Source organism: Balearica regulorum, chromosome 1 (genome assembly GCF_011004875.1).
Source record: "Balearica regulorum gibbericeps isolate bBalReg1 chromosome 1, bBalReg1.pri, whole genome shotgun sequence".
NCBI classification, from domain to species: domain Eukaryota; kingdom Metazoa; phylum Chordata; class Aves; order Gruiformes; family Gruidae; genus Balearica; species Balearica regulorum.
Window position 1 is genome coordinate 120,810,116 of NC_046184.1, and position 24,606 is coordinate 120,834,721.

At 42.2% G+C, this 24,606-nt stretch overlaps 2 protein-coding genes across 3 annotated transcripts in view; one reads left to right on the top strand and one right to left on the bottom strand.

Annotated features, from left to right (window-relative positions):
- UBASH3A (ubiquitin associated and SH3 domain containing A) overlaps window positions 1-7,308 on the top strand; it is a 22,073-nt gene extending 14,765 nt beyond the window's left edge. Inside the window, exons 11-14 of the mRNA XM_075772818.1 lie at window positions 414-558; window positions 4,394-4,500; window positions 5,006-5,112; window positions 6,014-7,308. Of these exons, the coding sequence (XP_075628933.1) occupies window positions 414-558; window positions 4,394-4,500; window positions 5,006-5,112; window positions 6,014-6,151 (497 nt within the window). The 3' untranslated portion in view covers window positions 6,152-7,308. The remainder of the gene's footprint in view (window positions 1-413; window positions 559-4,393; window positions 4,501-5,005; window positions 5,113-6,013) is intronic.
- Window positions 5,168-24,540, bottom strand: RSPH1 (radial spoke head component 1). 2 transcript variants are annotated; one of them, XR_012838520.1, is made up of 10 exons: window positions 24,424-24,540; window positions 23,720-23,833; window positions 23,493-23,598; window positions 22,378-22,468; window positions 22,005-22,140; window positions 21,631-21,702; window positions 19,660-19,864; window positions 19,198-19,341; window positions 17,242-17,353; window positions 5,168-6,046 (listed from the first exon to the last, which is right to left on the bottom strand). XR_012838520.1 is itself a non-coding variant. In XM_075772833.1 (9 exons), exons 1-9 carry the CDS (start codon window positions 24,472-24,474, stop codon window positions 17,304-17,306), a joined length of 969 nt encoding a protein of 322 aa, XP_075628948.1. In that variant the 5' UTR covers window positions 24,475-24,540; the 3' UTR covers window positions 17,168-17,303. The 2 variants fall into 2 exon arrangements, 1 of the variants encoding a protein (XP_075628948.1); XM_075772833.1 differs by lacking the exon at window positions 5,168-6,046 and having other exon boundaries at window positions 17,168-17,353.
- Window positions 24,541-24,606: the final 66 nt, after the last annotated feature.

The following is a 24,606-nucleotide window of genomic DNA, read 5'->3' on the forward strand; positions in this document are numbered from 1 at the left end:
AAGAGAATTCCCTTTCTAACATTGTAGGACAATTTATTGCCCCACTGAGGACCACTGAGCAAAATGCTATATAAAAATGGTAAAAAATTTCCTGCCTAAAGTTCATTCAGAGTGCAACATTACTGAGGTCTTTTCTTCTATTCTCTTCTGTACCTTGCAGATGATTACAAGAGAGTTCCAGAAATAATAATAATGATGATGATGATGATGATAATGTAATAATTTGTAGTGCCTTAACATTAGTCAGACAAAACGGTGGCTTCATTTAATCAACATGATCCTCTTTTATTTGACAATAAGTAATTCATGTTCATTAATGAAAGTATTACAGCAAACAAGGCAGAATCTATAGCCCAAATGTAACAGTTCTGTAACAGTACCTTTCTCTTCTTAAATATTTCCTGTTCTTGCAGGGCTTAAATTAGACCAAAAAGTCAAAATCAGGGTGGAACCAGGACTGTTTGAATGGACCAAGTGGGAAGCAAGCAGAGCAATTCCTAACTTCATGACCGTGACAGAACTGGCAGAGGCCTCTTACAAAATAGACACAAGTTACAGGTAATTGCTCCATATCTAGCTGTTAAAGTCTTCCCCCCCCGCCCCGCCCCAAGGTATTTCCTTATCTTTTTATATGTCATAAACCATTATGAACATTGCAAAAACTGGATGATTCTCGTCAAATTCAATCCTGCATGATCTGTTCCCAAAATAAGATATGCTGTCAGCTGTCTTGTGACAAGAGTCAACTTTGTTTGCTGCTCTGACACAGACACACACATGTGAATGTGAGCGTACGTAGCACATGGGTGCACCTGCACACGCACAAACATCTTACACTTGTGTATGGGACCAGCCCTGCTTTGGTGTCACCTTCACACCTGCTGGCTCAGGCCCATGGTTTGTCATGCACAAGCATAGCTGTATTACAGGCATTGGCATCAGGTACCAGGAGTTTTGGCGACAAAGAAATGTGGCTTTAGAAAAGGTTAGTAAGCCCTTTGCTGAGGGTCTGGAGGGCAGCAGCAGGAGGCAGAGGGTGAGGACAGGCTGGGAGGTGGCAGGGGGCACAGCTCCACACCTGTAACACCCCTGGTTTGCGTCACTGGAGCAACAGCTGCAAGAGGAAGGGAAAGCGAGGGGCCACCCCCATGTACCCCAGGGCAGAGCCACACAGGGTCTGGGGACAGAGCGGTGAGCCTGACACGAGCCAGGTCTCCTTCTGGTTTTGGGGGCAGGCAGGATAAAAGCGTTTCACTATAATTGATGTTTGTGCCAAATTCGGTTGGGGAGGAGGGTTGTTTTGAGTTGCTCAGAGATTAATACTGTGCTCAGCAAGGACTTTTTGGGGCCCTCACAACTTGGCGGTGGGGTGGTGGTGATGCCTTTTCTGAGTGCTTGCAAACCACAGCAGGGCAGGAAATGATAAGCCTCCAATTCAATCTAGCTCCTCATCTTGCTCACAAACCAGGCTGCTCTGTGTTGGCAGTGCACAGCCAGATCCAGGAAATTACTCAGCTAATAAAAGCGTCTTTGGGGTTTCCCACATATACAAGAAAGGGGGAAAGGAAACTTCTCATGTCTTAATGCGTTTATTACAGCCAAGCAAGTGTCTTCATTTGAAATTGCACGAAGGAATAAAATCCTTCATTTTCTTGGATCCATTTTCTTGGATCATAGTGCTTTCTGGTGTGTTTTACCACCAACAGACTGTTTTTGCTAGTTTTTTCCATACAAAATCACTTGCCTCAAATGAAAGTGCACAAAGACAGAGCAGAGTGAAGTTCAGAGGGGAAGCTCTGAAGCAATGTTAACTACAGATACCTCACAGGTCACTCCAGGCAAAAATAGGGTGGATGAGCTATAAACTTGCACATATGATGACAGTTTCTTCCCCTCACATGCGGGGTTCAAAATCCTCAGGTCCCACAGGCTGGTTTTACCACATTCACCCACTGCATATGACAACTAGGTTAAGTCCCTGATTGTTCTCCTGTCAGCAGTGGACCTGACCCAAATTCTCCTGTTTCCAGTGCCACTAAGAGGCAATGTGAGTGGTGCTGAAACATTTACTGCCCATGCATTGTGTGCTGAGATGAAATCACCTTGAGGCTCACTGCACCCATTTGCAGACATCTAAGAGCTGGGTACCTAGGCTGCGATGGTTAGCTAGCAGCCTTCTTGTTGGCAGAAACAAGGGGACTCCCAAGTCAGTGATTTTCCATCTTAGCCTGTGTCAGACACATAAGATAGCATGAATTGCCCTCTGAAGGGGCTAACTTGTCTCCATTGACCTAGCCAGACACTTGAGCTGTAGGCAGCTGAGGTTGGGTGAGATTAACTCTGCCTCTCTCTCCTCTCACGCTCTCACAGAAGCAGAGGGTTGGTAGGCACTCCCTGTCCCAACACAGGATAAATTCTGCCATTCCTTCTGTTAAAGACTGCCAGTCACAGTGTAAGCTGCTCATGTCTTTCCTCTTCATCCTTTGCATGGAGGACAGATCCTTCCTTTGCTCTTCACAACAGCCTTTTGCAGATTGTTATCACATCCTTCTTCAGCCTTTCCTCTGAGCTGAACTCTTCCCATCCTCCCTCGTAGGCTGTGCTTTCTGGACCACTCTTCATTGCTCCTTGCTGGATTTTTGCTTGTTGGTCCTCATCTGACCTGTCCTGTAGCACTCACAGCTGGAGACACCATTCCCACCAAGACCTTAGCCTGGGCTGAGCGCTCCTGTTGTAATTTAGCCTGGAAAGCACCTGGGCCAGTGCTGGGGATGCTCAGTTCTGCTGCAGGGTGGCTGGTTGATAACAGGGTTAATACTGAAGGGACTGGGGTGCCAACAGGACAGCACATTAAAAAAAAATTTGAAGCTCTGTCAAAAGGCAGACTAGTTTTGAGAACCCCAATCTAGACTTGTTCGACCTAGCCAGGATTAATATTAGCTATGATTAACAATCCAGCATGACCCTTTCACACGATTTTACCATCTATTTTCTACTTCTGCTGTATGTGCTGACATAATGTACCAAGGACTCACCTGTGAAAGTACACTGTGATACCAAACCCTACCACAATATATTAATCTAATCTCACTTCTGCCTGTTCACTGAATAAGGAGACAAACAAATCAGGGCGAGGTGGGCAGTTGTTCGTAGAAAAAACTGAACACCCTGTATTGTATCACAACACACGGCTAACTATTTGCCACCTGTAGCAGTGAACACTTCCCATTCCCAGAGAAGAGAAAGTAAGATGATGACATGAAAAATAGAAAGTGAGTTTGGGAAGGTTTTATTCTGTTGCTAAGAAGCCTTTATTCAAGCATCAGCTAAGTGGGTAGATGTCAAAGATAGGAGCCTGTTGAGAGGCAGCAAACGACTGTGGTCCTGCTGCCTATTTTGCCTGTCCTGCAGCTCTGGGAAGGCTGCCAGGGCCTCCCATCATCGGGAATTTGGTGTTCGCAGTCACCTATCCTTGGCACCGTTGACCACCACACATCAGGGCCCTGCAGGCTCTTACCCGCTGCCGCCGGGCTGAGGCAGCACGCAGCCGTCCTGCGGGGCTGGACAGAGCTGGTGTCCTGCATGCTGCTGCTGAACCTTGGGACAAATCTGTGCAGGGTCCATGGTGTCCATCAACCCAAGCCCTACTGGTCCTGTGGGGCTGCCCTGATTCGCAGCAGTTTGAAGGTCTGGATCTTACTTTTGGGGGAAAATATTTATTCAGTGCCTGAAGAGCCTGGGTATATAAAAGAAAGAAGAATGCCTGGTCTCAGTAGAAGTGCTGAGATACTTAGGAGTGGTGCATTGTGACTAATGTCCCTGGAAACACTTTCTTTTTTACTCTAGGAGTAAAAGTCTTTACTATCCATTTGTCCAGCTAATGCAGATATGCCTCATTTGTTGTTGATTTTGATTTGCTTTGTTTATCAAGGAGACTAACACTGAGCAGCCAAATCTTGAAAGCATTCACATCATCAGTGTCTCGCCTTGGTTTGAACTCGGTCATGATTGCTAGAGCTGCGCAGCTCTGCAAGTTTGCAGTCCATAGCCAGGCAGTGGTCCTTGCAACAGAATTGCTCAAAGCTTAAGCTTTACTTAGGCATGAATTCTACTTTAAATAATCTCCACTGTAAACTACAATTTTTATTAAAGCATGGTTTTCCCTGCATCTAGTGCTTTATGAGCTATGAGATTTAGCCATAAGATGTAATGGAAATTACTGTGGGGGAAGCTGATGCTCCATGCAAGCTGAGGTAGCAGTATGTCAGCCAAATCAGTAGGTAAACTTTTATCTTTTTAACCAAGTTCCTTTTTTCTGGTCTAGTCATTCAGTAGTGCTTACAGTGTCCCAGTATTCATCTAGATTAACATATATTTGTGATTTTATTGTCAGGGGTAACTTCCCACTCTCTTCTCTGGTGCCATCGGAAAGTTATGAAGAATATGTAAGCAGAAGCTCTGTGGTTATAAAACAGATCATCACTGCCTGCCCCAGCAAAGGTAAAGGTTTCAGATCTTTGTATATTCTGTCACTTTCAGTAACAGGAACTGGCAGAGATTCACCAACAGAAACACATTTAACATGAGTTGTTGGTATCGCACAGAGCTTAAGGTAGACTCTTAGTCCTTGCCCTGGGCTACACTAAATTAAAATACATACAATTTATGGGATAGAAATGAAGAAGCAAAATTAAACAGAAGACAGTAGAGTGCTAAATTGCAAGAGACTCTTTGCTTGTCTTTCTACACCGGGATGTAGCTCAGCATGATATAATTTTCTGGAAAGCCTTTTTTTCTCTTTTCCTAGCAAATGCCTTCTCTAACTAGCTGGCATGCCTACAACACACCAGACTTTTTCTGACCAGCACAATACACCCTGCCACATTATCAAAGTGGTCTGCAAAGATGAACGGGCCCAATAAAGCCTAATACCCATCTGCTGATAGGGAACCTGACAGTGCTGCAGCTCCCTCACTACTTTTCTTTGCTTTTTCTGGTGTATCAGGTGTCATCCTCATTGTGGGCCATGGCTCTTCCTTGGCATCTTTCACCCGACCTCTGATAGGGCTCCCTGCCAGAGACAGCAGCGACTTTGCCCAGGTGGTACGAAAGGTAAGAAGATATTTTTTCAGCCCGAAGCTTTCTTTTTGGTTTATTATAGTTTCAATAAGGTGCCTGCTTACACAATGAGACATGCGTGTAACTGCATGCCAATACCAATGACATCAGCTTTCTCATCACAAAGGGAATCCCATGCAGTTTTAGCAGAGCACTGGAGGCCAAGAGAAGGAGTTTCTCCTGGTGAACGGTATGTGACTAGCAGCTAAATCTTTGGAGAAGATTTTCATCTAACTCCCCTGGAAAAGTGAACGTAACACCTGCAGACAAGAGGCACATTTGAAAACCTCTCCATCTGGAGCTAGCCTCCTTCCTTTAGAGACAGCACTAGGAGCCTTCCGTCTCCTCCCCATGGTGTTGTCAGTGTAACCTGCAGCTACATTCAGAGAGTCACTCTTTAAGAAGCTGTGTGTTTTTCGAGTCACTGTAAGTTCACAACTTCGGTGCTCAGTTATAGAATGAATTGGAGAAGGGTTTTCTTGCCAGCTTCACAAGCAGGGCCTGTGCTTCAGACTTGGTCGCCAAGGCTTTTTTTTTGTTTTTGTATTACCACCAATGCCAGAATTATTCACCCGAGTTTTCCTTACCATCTGCCTTGGTATGACCAACCAGAGAATTCAGTCTTCAGACATATTTTTACTACCACTGTTGATGCATAAGAAGGAGTGAATATATTTCGATCATCAAATCCAAGTATGAATTGGGGTGATGAAACAAGTTCAGTTTTTACCCCACAGGCCTCCAGTTTGTTTTTAGTTCATTTCAGAAGTGGCAAAATGTCCTCGTCTCTCCTCCCAGAACAGTCTCTGGGTCTTCCCTCTTCTGTAGCAAAGCTCCCTCTTTCATGTCAAAGCAATGACCCTGCTAGTAACTCTGCTGGTAACTTCTTTCCTAGATCCCTTCTCTGGGTATGTGTTTCTGTGAAGAGCTGAAAGAGAATAACAAATGGCAGATGGTCAACCCACCAGTGAAGACATTAACTCATGGAGCAAATGCAGCTTTTAACTGGAGAAATGGTATCGTGGAAGATTAGAAGGCCGGCTCTGCCTTTGCAGTTGTCAAAAATGAGCCAAAGACAGGTCATGGTTCAGCACATTCCAGTGATTCATCCAGAAGACTTACAGAGGCTGGGAAATACCCTCCCTGAGTTGTCAAAGCACAGAAAAACACTTCCGAGATTGGTGCCTGAATTTTTCCTTTCAGTGGCTGAGAAGAAGGAGCCTAAAAACTGGTACGCAAGTGAGAAATAACTCTTCCGGTGGTGAAGAAAGTACTTTTTAACCTTTTCTGAGAGTACCAATGTTTAATAGATATGGAACTACCTGATTATAAATTCCACTGCTAAAGGCACTAAAGTAGACAATACATTTTCCAGTAAGAATTGCTTTTTTTCATGTACTTGGATATTTTCAGACAAGCAGAGAAACTGGGACTGAAAAAAAGTCATCTCCTACCTGAAGAGGAGACCAGCTCTACCTAAAGCCACTGGTTTCCTGTTCACTCCATCAGTTCTGCGAGAGCAAATATACCACACTGACTATTTATTTACCTCTTCTACAAAAGGGGTCCATTTTCCATCACAACAGCTCCCCATTCAGCAATTCCCAAGTGATTCACATTGCAAAAGGGACTAAATGATTCCTTTTTGAAGAAAACTGAACTGATTGCTTTATTGTTGCTGGGACAAGAAAGACACACTGTGTTGTTGTACTGGCGACAAAACCGTGACGTGAGCAACTCTAACTGCTGAACATTTCCTGAGATGGCACTCAAAGGACAACAGCTTTTCTTTGTGCTGTTCTGTGCCAAATTGTATAAATGGTGACACACCTACTGGATAGGTCACCCAAAAGGTCTCGGTAGCTCTTCTCTTGGTGATTTGTTTAATTAAGGGAATGTAGCCCTAACATTTTATGCACAAACAGGAACATGCCTTTCCACAGTCTGTTTTCCTTTCTAATTTTCCTTCCTAGTTATCCTCTCAGATAACTACCTCTGGGAAAGCAGAAGTGTTTCTTTCAATGGAAGGAAAAAATGGAAGTTTCTCTTTCTCTCTTTGCATGATGAAAAATGAGTTCATTTTCACTCTTCATCTCCCTGCTCCTTCTTGACATATCTCTGCATGCATGCTGTTAACCATCAGAGCATGCAGTAGAGCCCATTCAGCATTCAGGCTTTGGGGCTGAGAGGTGTCTGACAAGCACCGTTATCTGTGGGTGTGGAGATTTAATATCTTGGTCTTGCACCTGAAATTATTCATTTTGACTTTCCAGCTCTGGTGAAGTTACTTAAGCTCTTGCTTTTTCAACAGCGCTGTAATTCTAAAGTGAAAATCAAATGTCCCAGGGCCGAGACAGGAGCAATTTAGCTAGCAAGCGATGCAAGGCAGGGCAATAGGACTGCATTGCTGGTTGCAGCTCAAGTGCATGAGATGGGTGGCTACAGGTGCAGCCCTGGAAAAAGGTAAAAAACCCAAGTGCCATCACAGCCTCTTCTTGCTCTGGGGGAGCAGGATGCCATTGCAGTTCTGAGAAGACCATGGCCTGGTTACTTCTCCACATCTTGCCCTGTCTCAAGCTTGCTGTCCACTCCGAGGGGCAGATGTGGTGAGGGATGACTTTGCAGAGCCCTGAAGGCAGTGGCAAGGCTCCTCTGTGGTCTTCAGGGAGGGCTGTGAGTCAGAGGTCTGGCTGAGGAAAGGCTGTGCAGGAAAATTAGCACACAGGAGGAGAGCAAAGCGATGAGGGAGAGAAGAACATCTCTGTCTTGCGCTCAGCCATGATAACAGCAACCAGCAATGGTCTCCCACCACACCACCTGCTCCCTTAGGCTGGCTCAGCCCTGGCCGTGGGGGCAAGCCCGACCCTCTGTTGGTGAAAAGCAGTTCCATTGGGAGCCCTGTGTCCTCACCAAAGAACCTGTCCAAGTGGGAAGGGAGGGGGAAATGGGGACAGCGGGGCAATGGGGGTGGCATGGGGCAAGGACCTGGCCCCCCTGGGCATGGCACATCTCTGGTTGCTTCCAGGAGGTTCAAGCTCAGTGCCCGCAGAGGAGTCAGCTCCCACCTCACAGTGCTCCCGTGAGGCATTCCTCTCTATGAAAGCTGTTGCTTTTGGTGTGATTTGCTCTGATTTCATCAAGCGATTTCAAGCCATAGGACAGGTGTCATATGAGAAGCTGTTGCCCCAGACTGAAACCCCCATGTGAGAGATGATCCCAGCTCTGACCAGGGCTTGGGGGTATGCAGTACCAGGGTTGTGAGTTCGTGTGTGTTTCTGGGTCAAGCTTTCGCTAGGGATACAGTCTCTGGATAGGGACCAGGCTCTGTTTTAACATGTTAGCGGCTGTACTTGTTATGGTCCATGCTACCGTTGTCCCTCATCTCGGAAAAGCTGCCTTTTGAGACAGCTTTTGCAGTCTGGGCCCCAGGTTTCAGCCTTTTGAGTTGTTCCAGCCTTGGGACTGATCCTTCCTCTCTACATGAGAAGAAATGCAGGCAAGTCTTGGGGAGTGCCTTTCATCTCCAGTGGGGCACATGTCTATGCAACCATATTGCATAAGGAGAGGCCTTGATCTCAGTGGTCCAGGCACAGAGGCTGGCTGGAGCGAAACAAAAGCCCAGATGAGGATAAGGAGGGGTGAGAGCAACAGCGGTGCTCCGGGTTCACACAGGAAGTGAAAATGCCTGCTGCTCAAATGACACCTCATGAGACTGGGACATGATGCCACACCGCCTGCCTGGGGATGGAGCCAGAGGCAGATAAGGAGAGGCAGGTGAGACCTGTGCTACTACACACCTGCCTGCAGGGTATGGAGCTGGCTCTAACTGACAACAAAGAGAGAAAGGAAACTTCCTTCAGGAACAGGAGTCTTCAAAACCACTTAAAAGACTGGTCATTTTTAAAGAATTAGTGACATAAAATTTCAAGTGCTTTCATAAGAAACTTTCCTCTATCTTTTTAGAAATAATGTAGGTTGGGGTTTTTTCCATAATGGTTTCATCCATTAATCCTAGATTGTGCTGCAAATACCAGTTTGGGTTAAGAATCTGGGTATTCTTTTAAAACACCAAAATAAAATACCAAATGACATCTATCACTCCACCCAATGTCATTGGAAGTATTGTCAGGGTGGGTCTATTGTGAAAAGTAACCCATAAGAACAGCATCCTCTCCTCTCTTTGAACAGCTTTCCTACGCTACTGCCACTCTGCACAACATAGCAACTAATACTTCTCTTTGCTTTTCACTCCTTTTGGTCTGCAGAAATAATGTTACTGAAAGCCAGTTTACAGCACTCTAATCCCATTATTATCCATCAAGTTCCTACCCAAAATGAGTGTGTGCAGGCAGCCCTAGAGGCGAGTGTCGAGAGGGAAGAAGGACAGGGCTGGGGGAACTGCCTCTCTCTCTGGTAGGACCTTTCTTACAGGTGGGGGCATGGGGAAGGATTCAACTGGTTCACCCAATCTTGGCATCTAATCAAATGACCACAGAGCATGAACAACACTGTTCAGAAACTAAATATACTTAACAGGCAGATTGCTAAGACACTTGAACCAAAATCATGCTGTGCTGTTGTTTTTTCAATACAGACACATTCCAGTTAATTTTATTTCAATGAATACAACGAATTAAGCTCCAGAGCATGTGGGAAAGAGGGATTGGGGACTTAAATATTTCTCTTGCGATGGCTTCTAATCCAGACACTGCAGTGGTAAGCAGGTGGGGACAAGTAGCAAAATACTATTTTTAACTTATAAAGACTTCTCTATTTCTACCATCCAAATCAATTGAACAGAAAGAACAGGCAGCAGAAATAGCAAGACGTTGAAAATGTATCTCAGTCTCAACGACAGGGCAAGAACAAGCTCTTCTATTTGCAAGGACCCTGCTTTTGGCTTTCCTGAGACCCCATGTGAGCACAGGTTCACCTCTAAAGAACACTTTTTAGGATCAGAGCTGAAATTATATCTTTAAGGTACAAGGGTTCATAGTTGTAAAATCTAGTTGCTTAGGAGAGAGAATTCCTAAAGCGGTGTGTCCATAATATGAAACTAATTGTTGAACACAAGTGAAATGAAGAAAATTATCTTGAAAGCTTCGAAGTTGTTTTTGTAGTAAGTAAAAGAAATAGGAAATTCTTTAGTAGTTTCTTGATTTTTTAATGCAACTTCAAAAAATGGATGTTTCTTTACTCCATTGCAATTTTCTTTAATTGGATTTATTTCATTACAAAGTTATGTACTTTAACAGATGCTTTTAGTGCTACCTAGAGAATCTGAATATTTTGTTTATATCTTAAAAACTGAAAATATACATTCTTTTGATAAAGACCTACAGTAAAGTTAATCTATGGTGACACCTTGTGGGAAAACTCAACCTCAGATTTACATGACTAAGTAAGGTCTGGTGTGATTGAGGGATGAGGAGGAGGAGCAGCATTTTTTCAAACAAGAATGTTCCTTCCATACACTTTGAAAGGATAGTAATATAGACATTTATGATAATGTTTGGGACTACTTTTAGGCAGAATTGCTTGGAAAGACACTTGAGTCTGGTTCTTCTGAAAAGCAAGATAAAAAAATGCTATGAATGTTTTGTTCCTGATTTTTCCAAAACTTTTTCCCTGTGCCAGCATTGATACTAGTGCAAGGCAAATATGCATTCTGCTGTCTCAGAACAGTAGTTATTTCTATTCACTTTGCACAATTTTAAATCATCAGGCAGGGTGTAAAGCAGTTCTGTAGATTTTTTACTGTCTCCTGAGAATTTGTTATTGAAATGCTCCAAAACACAAGGAATTTTTTTTTTAAAAACTGTATGCAGCTGTTTATTGCGAGTTCAGAAGAATGTATGGGTCTGGTCTTGATCTTTCAGTGCTTTCTTTAATGGGTGATTAAAAATTAAAATGTTCATGAGTTTTTGAACTTGAGAACAGCATGAAAGCTTTGAACAAATGAAGGATTATACTGTGGGGAACAGGAAGGAGTTAGTGAATCATTGAATTTTACAGTCCAGTTTTTTGTGGAGATCACGAAAGTTCTGGAGAGCTCTTTGGGGCTCTTGATTCTAACACCTAGTTAGAAGGAAAACTTAGAGAAAAACTGTGCAAAAACCCTCCAAATGGGATCTCCTTGAGCTTCCTTGGGTTCTCAGGGAGGATACCCAGGAGGCAGCATCTCCTACCTCTACAGATGCAAAGAATAAAAACAAACCATATTTTTAAAAGCATTTAACCTGACTCACCTGAAAGCGCCTCCTTAATGGAACTATTTGTGTAATTAAGTGTTTTGAAAACCAGAGCCTCAATCTGTAGCATTTTGGTGTTCAGATACTGCTGGAGGCAGTGGGTGGGGAGCAAATAGAGAGAGATGCTACTAATACATGCATGGTTTCTAATTCACAGCAGGAATTTCTGTTGCAAATCTGTTTATGAAAATCCATTAATCCAATTTTGACAGAACACATTTTAAATACAATGACCTTATTTCTGTCTTTTAAAGCTCAGTTTTCCCTAAATTTGTCTGATACTAAGGTACCATTTCCCAGGTGTTCTGCCAGATTTCTCGTGTTGAATAAATAATTCACAGAATGGAAAATCCCTATGCGCAATATAACCTATTATCTAGTACCGAGTTATTCAAAAGAATCTTGCCCAAGCATCAGTCCTTACAAAAGAAATAGCAAGCCAGATTTATTTAAGAATGGAGTTTCGTGGTCCCACAGAACTTGTGTCAGGAAGTTGTTAATTTACTACATGTTATGGTGTTCACTTTGAAATCATCTGGTACATGACTGCACCTGTGGGTGGTTCAGAAACTACGCCAGCACATAGGCATAACTATGCTATTTAAAAAAATTCTAAAGAGTCATTTATGGAGAGACCTCTGCCAGTGAAAACCTCTGTGACTGTGTGGGTTGGCAAATGAATCACAAACAATTGCTCGCCTTCAGGAATGGAGCCAAGCTGTGTATTTCAGGCAGAAGAATAAGGAATGCACATGTCAATCTCTCTTATGGCTTTGTTTCCCACTTTATATACACAATAAAACTTGCTAAAACAAGCTCTGCGGTCCTCTGTGCTCTCTTGCAGGGCTGAAATGCACAGACACCTGCACCTGTGCTGTAGTTTCTTGCTTCACTTGCCTACATGGCTCAGCAGCACTTCGTGCAGAGACTTTTGTGTCCATGCCACACCTGGAGAGATGCTCTCAGCACAGAGTAATGCTGATGTTTCTTACCTTAATTCCTAACGGTGTCTATTAGCTGAGGCGCAGCATTGTGCCAATGTGGCTACAACTTTGGGATGCTGAGCCTGTAAAGCACTGCATTCTGCTGGGTGACTGTAAGAGTTAGCACAGGGTGTGAGCACTGTGTACCTTTACAGAGTCTAGTCATGTCTTCTTATGCCACTTAGAGAAGCAGATTACAGGTAACGTCTTTGCTGGGCCTACAGGCTGAACAAGGCAGGTTACCAAAGACCCTTTCAAGGGATGTCACCTTTGGGATACTGCCCTGGTTTTGTCTGGGATGGAGTTAATTTTCTTCATAGTTTTTCTTCTATTGCACCCATAGATTGTAGTGCTCTGGAAAATGACTTACATTTCCTTAGCACAAAGTGGATGAAAGAGGGGAAAGCCTGCTTTATGCAACAGCTCAAACAGGTCTTTGTTCCCTTATCATCTGTGAATGTAAAACGGACCTCTCTCTGAAGGGGTTTAAAAGATTTGCATTTTCAGGTAGAAATAGGTGCACTCCAAGACTTTCTTGGTGTGAGAAGAACTTGAGAACCCCAAGCACCTCATTTAGCTGCAATGTCAACAGTGGAAAAAGTCCCACCTCTGGGGAAGAAGTAGCTCTACAAGTCACTTACAATAGGGTTTCCTGATGTTTTTCTAAGACATGTGGAGCATAAATACTCTCAGCACTATTTTTTTTCATACACAGCTTTATATGTGGGAGAAAATTACTGACTCTTAACCTCAAACTCATAATGTCTTACAAGTCATTGATATACCAAGGTCAGGTTGGACAGGTCTTTGAGCAACCTGATCTAGTGAAATATGTCCCTGTTCATGGCAGGCAGGTTGAACTAGATGATCTTTAAAGGTCCCTTCCAACCCAAACCATTCTACAGTTCTATGATTCAATGATTCTATGGTTTAAAGGCAAAAAGCTGAGCACCCAAACCAATATTAGATGCATAGGGTTAAATGGTCTAATACTTTTAAAGAATACTTCACAACCTTTGGAGTAAGTGATTTGGACACCAGAGTGATAATCGAAGGAGGAAAATCTGGAGGGAAATCTTCAAAACTTTAGGTTCAACATGATATCCTTTCATTCAGGACATCTTTTTTTTTACTCTATTTAGGAAGAGGTCTGAAAAATTACTCCTCTAGTACTATCTAAAATGGTCTTTCTTCATCACTGAAAAGTTAAGAGGCAGAAAGATAAGAGAGGCTTAGCACACCTTAATGCAACAAGTTTTGGCAGGGGTTCCTCTGTCTCCAAGATGGGAATGAAGGAACTACTATTAACTAGTTTCCAAATTATCCTTAAGGTATCTGAAAAATACAGTGAAATAAAAAGTTTCCTCCAACAAAAACACTGGTGGTCTCCAAAAGAAGCAAGCCATCTTCTTGGGAGCACTTTGTAAAACTTTGGAGACTTCCAGATGTTCTTAGTTTTCCTTGATTGTATTCTAGACAGGATGCTTTTTTTTTTTTTTTTTTTTTGGCAGGTATACCACTGGAGGTCACTCATGTACTAATAAACTGTGCAGTGCTGCAAGGGAAAAGGTAATATAAATTATCAAAGAATGAACTCAGCTTGACCTGAAGATTACCTTAAAATGGAAGTGAGTTGGGAAATACGTTGTACGGATATTTCTCAAATTTACAGTAGCATATATTAAAACTACCAAGTAAACTAAAGGGTTTTAGTTTTTTATAAAAAGACACAAAAATCAACACTAGCAAGCCAAGTTTGCTTTGATCTAGCTACAGTAGTAATGGAAATGCAGCACTTTTCCTTGCCAAAGAAAACAAAAAGAGGAAAAGATAGCCACCACTAAAAATGCTCAGGGAAGTCACATCAGTGTGACAAGAAATTGCAAACGCAATGACATGTAAGATAGGAGGGGAAAGATTGCATGGCAATTTTCTGACTATGACATTTCTGATAGGAGAAAAATTGCAAGGAAGAAGTCATAAACTCTATTTATTTCATATGACTCGTTTCCTTATCTCTACTTTCTGTTAATCCATTTTTATCACTAACTTTCAAACTTCTGGACATATCTTTGCTGAAATTGTGAGTTGTAGAGAAAATGAACTTGCTAAAATGTTTTCCCTCTTTCCCCTAAACTAAAATTTTAGTATAGATTTCCTGTTCTGAGGTGAAGAATAAGAAAATGCAGGTTCTGTTTCAGCAATATCAGTACAACATCTCTTAGCCCAACTGGACCAAAACTACTTATTTTACTTCAAAAGCAAACTGCTACTGGCTGGCAACTCTCTGCCTCAGGCTCCAGGCCCATGAACATTCATACCAATATTCCCAGAGTACAAGAGAGTCAATTAAAGTCAGATGGATACATATGTTAATAATTAAAGTATTGCTTACATATTATCAGGAAAAAAATGTTTGAGAGTGGCTTTATTCACCTGCAGAAGAGGAGAAAAGATTTGCCCGTGGCATTTAGCACTTGTACAATACTTTGTGCAGCTCTGCCTTGCTCTGTACTTTTAACTTACTATTTATATAATGTCATTTGACTCTGGTTGCTTCTAGGTGGTTTCTGCAGCTGCTATATCCTGCTGGCTGCTCCCTGATTGGCAGGTTCTTGATTTAAAAAGAGCTGCATGTTCAGTAGTTAACTGACTGCTGATTTGGGGGTGCTAGACTGGTTTTTATCTGCTGTGTAAGGATGATTATTCAGCCGGGAAATGGGAATTCAGCAAGCAGAGCTTTGGGTAATTTGTGTGGGTGCTGGGAAAGGGCAGAGACTCTCCTCCAAACAGTGTGGGATGATGCAACACCAATGCTGATAAGCTACTGGGCCTGATGTCCAGCACCAGTGAAGAAAGTACCCTTGGCACGTCAGTGGCGACAGTGTAGACAGGGGGGTGTTGTGACTGAGTCTCTCATGGGGCTGTGGGTGATGGGTTCCTCCCCTGTGGGAGGTGTGTAGTGGTCCAGGTGCTATGTGTCCAAGGACTTGCAGAAGGAGGTATGCAAGACTGTTCACTATTAAGAAGGGTAATGAGATATCAGCAAGGTCTCCACAGAGGTGAGGGTCTGAGCCTGAGGTGGAGGGATGTCTGGGGGCTGTGCTGGATAAAGCGCTGGATGGGGAGTCCCCTGAGGGATGTTGCTGACGTTCATGACTTCTGGCAGCAGGAGAAATGTTCCTCTTCCCTGCTCAGACCTGAATGCAGAGAGTTGGTATCAAGCACTAATAGCCATGGGAGGGGAACAGATGCTGCTGAGGAAAGCTTCGGAGCCAGCTGTGCCCAGCTTGAGCACCTCCAGTAAGTGGTAGCAGTTGGAGATCCCCTTCTGTAGGGAACAAAGGAACCTGTCTGCTGACCAGCCATGCTGTCATGGGAGGTTTGCTCTTTGGTAGATACCCAGATACTGAGTGTTGTAAAGAGATGGCCAAGGCTTACCTGGTTCCCTGACTGTTACCCCTCATTTCTCATCAGTGTGACCATCAGTGATACTGCTGAGGGACACCTGGAGTAAAACAAGAGTAACTGCAGGATTCTGGGTGGCAGAGCACATGGAAACCCATAGGATGTCCCCTTGACCCTCCATGGGAAGAGGTCAGGTAGGAAAGGACACTATCCTGAGAGGTAACAACTGGTCACATGGCTGTTGCCATAGGTAGTGCTTTGGCTTTCATCACTGTGAAACAAGGAGATCTAACAAAGTAGGGTAAGAGTATCTTTGCCAACAGGTCTGAAAATCTGGTGAGGAGAGACTTCAACTTGATACGTTGCAGGATGGTGATCACTGCTTACACTAAGGAATGGAGTTCAGGGGTGGTAGGTAAATGGGCAGGGTGATGGGAGCAAGACATCCCTTGGGAAAGATAAAACAAGTCAAAAGGAAGCCTACCTTAAGTATACGTACACAAATGGATCCAGCCTGGGAAACAAAAAGGAGGAACTAGGAACTGTTCCATGTCCGGATGCAGAACTGTGACATCCTTGGAAAAACTGAAACATGGTGAGACAGCTCACACAACTGGAGCTCTCCAATGCATGAAGGGCTCGTTAGTAAAGACAGAAAGGGAAAATGAGGACAGTTTTCCTCTATATGAAGAGGCAGCTTGAATGCATGGAGCTCTTCTATGCTATGGACAACATGCTGGTTGAGAGCTTGTGGATCAGTGAGGGTATTAAGTGGGGCATAGCGTTTGGAATTTGTTGCAGATCCACTTCCTCACCCTGATGACTTGACAGTCTCCTTTAAACAGCTTAAGGAAGGCTACATGCTAAACAAGAAACTTGGGTCTGAGCTGCAACACACATACACACACACACACACACACACACACACAGAGAGAGAAAAAAGTAGTAGTATATAGAAAGTAGAAGCAAAAACAGATTACAAAGGAAGAATTTAAAAACACTGCACCGGTGTGTTACGAAAGCAAATTTCAGTTTGAGTTCAAACTGGCAACAAGAAGAGCTTCTACGCAAACAATAAAAAAATAAATAAGGAAAATGTAGGCCTGTAACTGGTGGTCTAGTGACAGGGGATACAGATAGAGCTGAGAAGCTCAATGCTGCCTTTGTCTTCACAAGCAAGACCCCCAAGTCTCTGTGCCCCGAGGCAGGGTTCAAGGAAGAGAAGAACTATCAGTAGTGGGACAAGATTGAGTTTGGTTCTACAAACTTGTGAGGACACAGCCTCAGGAAACCGGAATAATCCTGTACTGAATTCAACAACTGACTACCTGTTACATGGAGTAAATAAAGTTCTTGTGAGATTGCACACTCTGAGATCATAAAAGTTCTAGAGATCTATATTCCAGACACAACAGTGACAGAAATGTTTATTCAAAGTATCTTAACTCAGCCTTTTATGAATGAAAATATTGTGGGTTTACCGTAATAAATGATTTACTCTGAAATTTCCTTTTTTTGGCTCTTTGTCTTTAGTTGTATCCCATTACTCTGCGTCTTTTGATTCATCCTCCTTATCCTCTAAACTAGCAGTTCCTGTGGAGGTGAAGAAAAGACAGGACATAGAGATGCATTTTATTATAAAAATACTGGAAAGTAATCTTAGGAACCTAAAACATAATTCTAGGACTATGCTGTCTACCTCAGTCCTCCTTCCTCACTGCCTTTCACTGCCAATACTTGAATTTAACTGTTATACATTGTTTGTCAGCTGCCAGATAGACTCGGTACACACATATTGACTGTCAGCCAGCCCATATGTAACTCTGGAATAACCAAAGAAAGTCTCCTATTTAGACGATATCATAAGAAACATGGAACAAGAAGGATGGAATTCCTGTGTGGAAAAAAATGATGGTAATGGGCCACAGTTTGCAAGGCTGCAAGGAGACAGATTTTGTTACATCTGCTTTTCACAGTATGCGTATTTTCTTCAAATCATTTCCTCTTGCTGTAACTTAATCTTGCTAAACATAAAGACAAGGGGAACAATATGCTGTCTAATTAATTATGGATGTAGACCTATGCTGAAAAATGTATAAAATCATCCAACTCTTTGATTCTAGAAATAAAGAGCTGGAAGGAACTTTAATAACATCTATCACATTCCTACATTTTCATGCATCGGTATCTGCATCTATGCTGTCTCCAACAGATACCTGGTTCCATTTGTTCTTTAAAAAACCAAACCAAACCAAACAAAAAAGACCCAATGGGGATACCAGAACTGCTTCATCGTGGTAGGCCAGAAAATTTATTAGAATCAAGTTCAGTCAAAATGGTTATTTGAGTCCAAGAGACTTTGAGACAAACCAGGCTCAACGAACTTTTGCCAAATCCAAAGTAGAGCTATGCAGGAAACCTGCTGAGATTTCTGCTGGATCTGATCCAAGCCCAGAGATCCTGTAAGATGTCAGTCCTACACACCAGATCAGCTCGCTGGCTAGTCTGCCCTGAAGCAGTAGAGCACCTTCAGAGGTGATGGGTAACAAATGAGAGGAAATACACTACAAGAATTCCAAGAGCTGACCTAAATGTTTAGTGTATATCTCCAGGCATTTTCAAGTGGTTTAATAGTCTCTCTGAATATTCTTTTGCCTATGGATAGTGCTTTGCTTTGATTTATTGCAAAATGGACTGATTATAAATGGATAAATTTATCTTATGTTTTCATACATCAGATATGTAAGCTCGTAAATGTTAACGCTAAACAAATACAAACAACACAATTGGGTGGAGGCCCGTAGGCTAAATATGAGTAAAATAGACGCATCCTTCAGTTGCTTCTTAGTAATTTTGTATTTAAAATAGGCTTCTGAACTGCCTGGAAGAAAACCTGAGCATCTGAATTCCAAATCTCTTTAGTTTGTAGGAGAAACAAATCAACCAGAGACTGTTCAAACCATAATGCATAACAATACCTAAATATTTTTTTTTCAGATTTCTCTTGCCTGCTTTTTAACTTCAGTGGAGAGAATAAGAATACACAGTCCCATTCATGAAAGAAAAGCGGAGTGCTCAAAACCCCCTGAATTTCCCCAAATCTGAAATCTTCTCTCGCATTTTTGTACAAAAAAGAAGTTTGCAAATGCAATCACTTACAAACTCAGCTCTACAAGTGCTGTCAACTGTGCATGCATAGATGATGCTGCACAGAAGTGTCACTTCTAATTTGTACTGTTACAGTATATGAACTTGACTACTCAAAACCAGTTTACATCTACAGAAGACTGCCCCCCTTATGAAAGGTAGAGATTCCCATGCTCTTTTCAGCTTGGTAATGGATCTCTCAGTAGTAGCATGACTTCAGCTGATTGACATACATAATTTCAAACCCTGATTGCTAACGGAAGAATGAGCATGCATGCCCCATTCCTCACCTTGATCCTCCTGATCTTTGTTTTCTTCTTCCTCTCTGCTTCTCTCGTCTTTCTCTCCTGCATCCCTTTCTGTGCTAAAAACTTCACTGGATGCTTCATGAAGAGAAGGCTCATCATCCCTACCCTCAGCAGATTCATCAGGGACTGAAATATGGAAATTAGAAATACCGAAGAAAATTTATTTTACAAATTTGCACTCAGCTATTGTTTTCAGTGATTCACCCGCTTCCCCAGACAGTTATAGCTCATTATGCTATGTGAGATAAAACAGACATATATAGATGGCGCAGTTTATGAACAGACTTGGAAGCTCCTAGCATTCAATATGTGGTAAATTATAAGGAAAAAAACCCCAAACGACAAAACCAAAAAACCTCTCACACCACTTGATATTAAACCTGAAAAACACGGTTTCAGGGGATAGTCAAAGCATGGAGTTGCGAGCTGTCCAGCATAACAAACCTGCAATTGATGGTATTTTCTCCTCTTCAGTTATTCCTGCCGCTGCTCTTTCTTCCACTGCTTCTGCTGCTGTCACTAGGGATGCTTCTCTGGGAGAAGGTAGGTTTTCCCCATGAGGAGTCCAGAGTGTTAATTTGGTAATTTCCGATGCTTTCCATTTTGGTGCAACAAGTAATGAGGGTTCCTCCTCTTCTTCTCCTTTATCCTAGAAGACAGCTTATGAAATCCAGCATCTCATCTTACAGGTATTAAGGGAGTAACTAAGATGATGGTTTTATGTACTAAAACCTCTTTATCTGGGGTCAAAATGGCAATGACATGGCCTTTTAAGGTATTTACAGGTGGAGGAACTTCAACAGCCACGAATCTTGGAAGACAACTCCAGTTTGAACCTTGATGAAGTCAATTGACTATTACTAATGACCAAGGCTTGCCAGCTTGCTTTCTTTGAGGTATAATTTTGTCTCTCCCTTAAACAGAATGGCTGTAAGGGGCCCATCAACTATGTCTCCTCTTCTGTGCCTCTCTATAGTGTAACAGCAGCAAGTAAGACCTGATGCTCGGTCTGGTAGATGCTACACTGTCTATGAGAGTGGTAAAACAGCTCTTTCTGCCTCATTCTTTGCTTAGGGGAGACTTTGGAATGGATCTAGGAAGCAGAAAGGTACTGCAAAAAGGTTATGTTTTTGAAATTTGAAGATAATTTTTTAAATGTAAAAAAATCATGCTTTATTTTATCCAAGTATGAAGGAATCTTAGTAATGGAATCATTAACTGCATTGCAAGCTAATTCCTTTTTTTTATTATTAAATGGCCTTGTTCTGCATTTACTTCAACTAAAGCAAAAAGGCAAAACTTAATCTTACTTTAGTGACAGCACTGTCTCTTCTTTTACACAGTCACTACAGAATTCACATGAGAAGAAATTATTGTTCCTGAGAGTAATCGTTTTCAGAAGCTGAGTGCTTAACCTTGAGTTCTTAAATTCATGTTTAAACTCCCATATCGATGGCCTAATATTCCAAAATCAGCACATCCAACAATTCCCAACTGAACTGAGGATACTAGATACACACCACTTTGGATACTCATATGAATCTGATACTTAATTTGAGGATTTCTTGCTTTTAGTAAAAAAAAAAACCCAAAACAGTCTCCATGTTTTGCAAATTTCTATCACTAATGAGAGCATTATTTTATTATTACTATTTTGTCCTTGTCTTAAGAAACAATTACTGCACTGGAGAATTTTCAAAGAGTATGTAATGGGAACTAATGTGAGGTAGCAGACTCTAAGCTAAAATGTGGCATACTTTCTTGAAGTCAAAACAGTAATATTAAGATATATTTCTTATTTCTATAGCTATTTTGCACCATATTAATCAGAAGTGTTTCAAAACATTTATGCATGAAGGACAAGGAAAAACAGGCCCTGATCCCAGCTGCTCCCTACAACTATTAGGACCTGTGGATATTAAGGTTCTAATAGGACCAGGACAACAATAGGACATATTTCCAAAATGCGAATCTGCTGTAAATTACCATTAGTATGCATAGCATCAAGCAATTCAGAAATATAAGAAGAAATATTTTTGGTTTCTGGTGTTCAGAACAAAGTAGAATACAGGCTAAATGTACAGACAAACACATCAACATTCTTCTGTGGTTTGAAATTCAACTGTTTTGGTAAGGTCCTGATTCTTCTAAACTTTAAGTAGAAAGAACTCCTGTCTGCAAATAGTGTGAAAATCACACCTTGTACTTGACAAAGCTTACATGGTAGAGAAGGTAAAGAAAAAAGCAAAATGAAACCTCATTTAGTTCTTAAGAATGCATGAGTTTCTATCCATTTTTGACTGGTTAGATCTACTTTAACATCAGTGTCTATACGCCATTTTATAGATTACTCAACAATAGATTTGATTTACTGAATTCTCTGATATTCAGTATAATTTGCACCATTTCCTTTACCTGCTCTGATAGTATGTATTCACCATGTTGTTCACATCCAATATCAAAAACATATTTGCCACGACCTACAGGCTGCACAAAGATAAAAAAAAGTCAGCAGAACTATAAAGTTAATACATTCTAAGTATATAAATGTAAAATATACTTTACTACAAAATTCATACAAAAGTCTACAACAATATAGTTTGAAAGCAAAGTTGCAGAGAAACTTCGCATTCTGTCCTACAGATTAATTCCGTTTCTGATGTTATACTTGTGGTACAAGAAAAACTAAAAAAGATCAGGAGCCTAGCTTCTTATTTTAAGTGGAAACAGATCATATTAAGGCAATCCCATGCTAACTGTTCAGATGAATAGTTTTCCAGCACACTTACATTTCCGTTCAAAAACTTGCCCTTAAATCTGTGGTTTAGGTGGATAACTTCAGCTTCTCCTTCCTGGTTTCCATTTACCCAACCACCAACATACTTAGATCCCGTGTCTTTATAGACATATGTACCTTGCCCATGCCTAAGGAGAAAATTATAACTTTGCTTTATATTAATGAATATGAAGAATTTATGATGTTGTTATATTTAAGGTATTAAAACTGTATTATTTAAGTAGCTGAAATGGCTCAAGTCGGACTAAATTGCCAAGGTCATTCTATAGCACTTGATTTGCTGCAGCCAGCCATGCTTTGAAAAGAACCCTTGCATTTTAATGCCATTGGGTGACTTGAAACATCACTGTAAGAATGAAACAAACCTGTTGTGGTTAAACCATTCTCCAGTATAGATGTCTCCATTTGCATATGTATACTCTCCATAGCCATGTCTCTGGTCATTCACCCAGTCACCTTTAAAGAAAATAAGATAAAAACAGAGTGAGACGTGGTTTATTTCATTGTGTGCTATAGTGGTCAGTTTGTGAAGTTATCATACATGAATTGTTAGAGAAGGAAAAGAAAGCCATGACACCATTGTGATTCCTTACACCTTTCCTTACTCTAAGTCCTTGCTCTTCTTTCTTCTGTCTGACCCTCTCCACACACATTTATGCAGCTGCCTGACCTCCCTTTCATTTTGTCCATCACAGTCTGTTTCCATTATCATTCTCTATTAGCACTATGAACACAAGAAGCCATGTAACATCCTGCTCCTATCTTTAAATTTGCTAATGTATTACAGTTCCATTAGATAATATGATATTTACACTCAAATAAAAAGAGGGACTTCTTTAGATTGACTCATTTGCTAAAATTGTCCTGTCAGTCAAAGGACATACATACTCAAAAGGATGTTAGATTGTATGTTTTAATTACTCTTCTATTCAAATTTAAAAGAAATATTAAAAAAAAAAAAAAAAATCACAGAGGCATCCCAGTTCCTGAATAAGTGCTCTAATCAGTAGACTATTTTTTAAGGTCCTAAAAAAGTCCTAAAAAACTTTAGGACTATATAATAATAAAGTCCTAATAAAGTCCTAAAATACTTTATATGGGACACATCTGTGGTTCTAATCATCATTTAGAAATAAGTAACTATACTCTCTTCTACCAAGATTGCACTGATTTGTAAAAGATAGTTAATATTTCTCAGGACTTGGAACACACCACTTGAAAGGAGGGCATGTCAAGAATAAACTGCTACTAAATACCACACTGCTCATGATAATGTACATAAATCCCCATAAATAAACCCCACACTTCTCAGAGCTTGTAGTAAAAAAGAAATAAAAGAAAAACATTTCATAGCAAATTTATCTTCTTAAAATAATACATTCTCCAATACACTACCTCCTTGCATTCGGGGGGTTGGGGCTGAGGGGGGAATGTGTCCTTTCAGTTACAGAAATCCTTTCAACGGTGTTCAGTGTTTTACCTTCATATTGTGATCCATCTGGATAAAAAAAAGTACCCTGGCCATGCTTTTTGTTTTGAAGATATTCTCCAGTGTAGTAAGCACCACTTCTAAATCTGTAGGTCCCCTGAAACATATTTGGTATAGATAAAATACTTGTCAGTTCTCACTCTGGGTTCAATATAGTGCCCAAACTAAGAGAATTGCTGAAATATAAGCACGACTGCTGTCTTCCGTCACTGTCTTACCCATCCACTTCTGAAACCGTGTTCATATTCTCCATCGTATGTATCACCATTGGGTAGACGTGCTTTTCCACGTCCATGTCGCTCACCTTCTGAATTGCGTTCACCATCGTACTCCTGATCAAATGTGAAAAATAAATTGTTTAAGAGGGCTAGACCTGACTGAATCTAACCTCTTTAGGCAGAGGAAAACAGATGTTTGCTCAAAGCTGCTCCAATTTGGCTTGAATCAGAGACTGCAGGAGCACCTGGCCAACAGATGTACTGCTTACGCACTTTCGTCAGATCCTGGCACCCAGAGGCTTTCCTTCCTTCCCGACACACTACTGGGAAGTATGGATGACTTCTTTTCATCCAGTGGAGAAAGTTAGGCAGGTCTCAACCGGAATGGTACTTTTGAAACTCCTGTGCCCACCGACGAAGCGCCTCGGCAGCTCTCCCAGGCTCAGCACGGCCGGCATACAGTACCTAAGCCCCCGTGAGCGGTAACGCTCACTCTTCCCTTCCCCACTGGCGCTCCCCCACCCTATGCCCGAGGCGCCCGCGGCCGTGAGCCGCTTCCCGCCCCGCTCCTCCCCAGCGCCCTCGGAGGCGGATGCTCCCAGCGGGGATGGGCCTCTCTCGGCAGTAGGGGCCGGGAGACGGCAAAGGGCCGCCTCCGCCCGTGCTGCTGAGCCGCCAGCGGCACCCCGGCCGCCCCAGCGGACCCCTAAATCGGCCTCGATCTCCTCAGCGTCCTCCGAGCCCAGGTCCGACATGGCCGCGGCGTCCCTGTCACCGTGGCAACCAAGGCGCGCGAGGGAGGGCGGGGCGCGCCGCCGCCGTTGCGGCCACAGCAACGCCCGGCGGGGCGCGCTGGGGCTCGCGCTGCTGTCCCGGGTGCTGAGAGC

What these genes read in the sequence shown, in the direction of transcription:
- RSPH1 (XM_075772833.1), bottom strand. Translation starts at nt 24,474, where the DNA reads ATGTCGGACCTGGGCTCGGAGGACGCTGAGGAGATCGAGGCCGATTTA. An exon ending in GAATGGTTTAACCACAACAG is followed by an intron (nt 22,141 to 22,377) that starts GTTTGTTTCATT and finishes TTTTCTCCTTAG; the next exon opens with GCATGGGCAAGGTACATATG. An exon ending in GAAAATACCATCAATTGCAG is followed by an intron (nt 19,342 to 19,659) that starts GTTTGTTATGCT and finishes TCCATATTTCAG; the next exon opens with TCCCTGATGAATCTGCTGAG.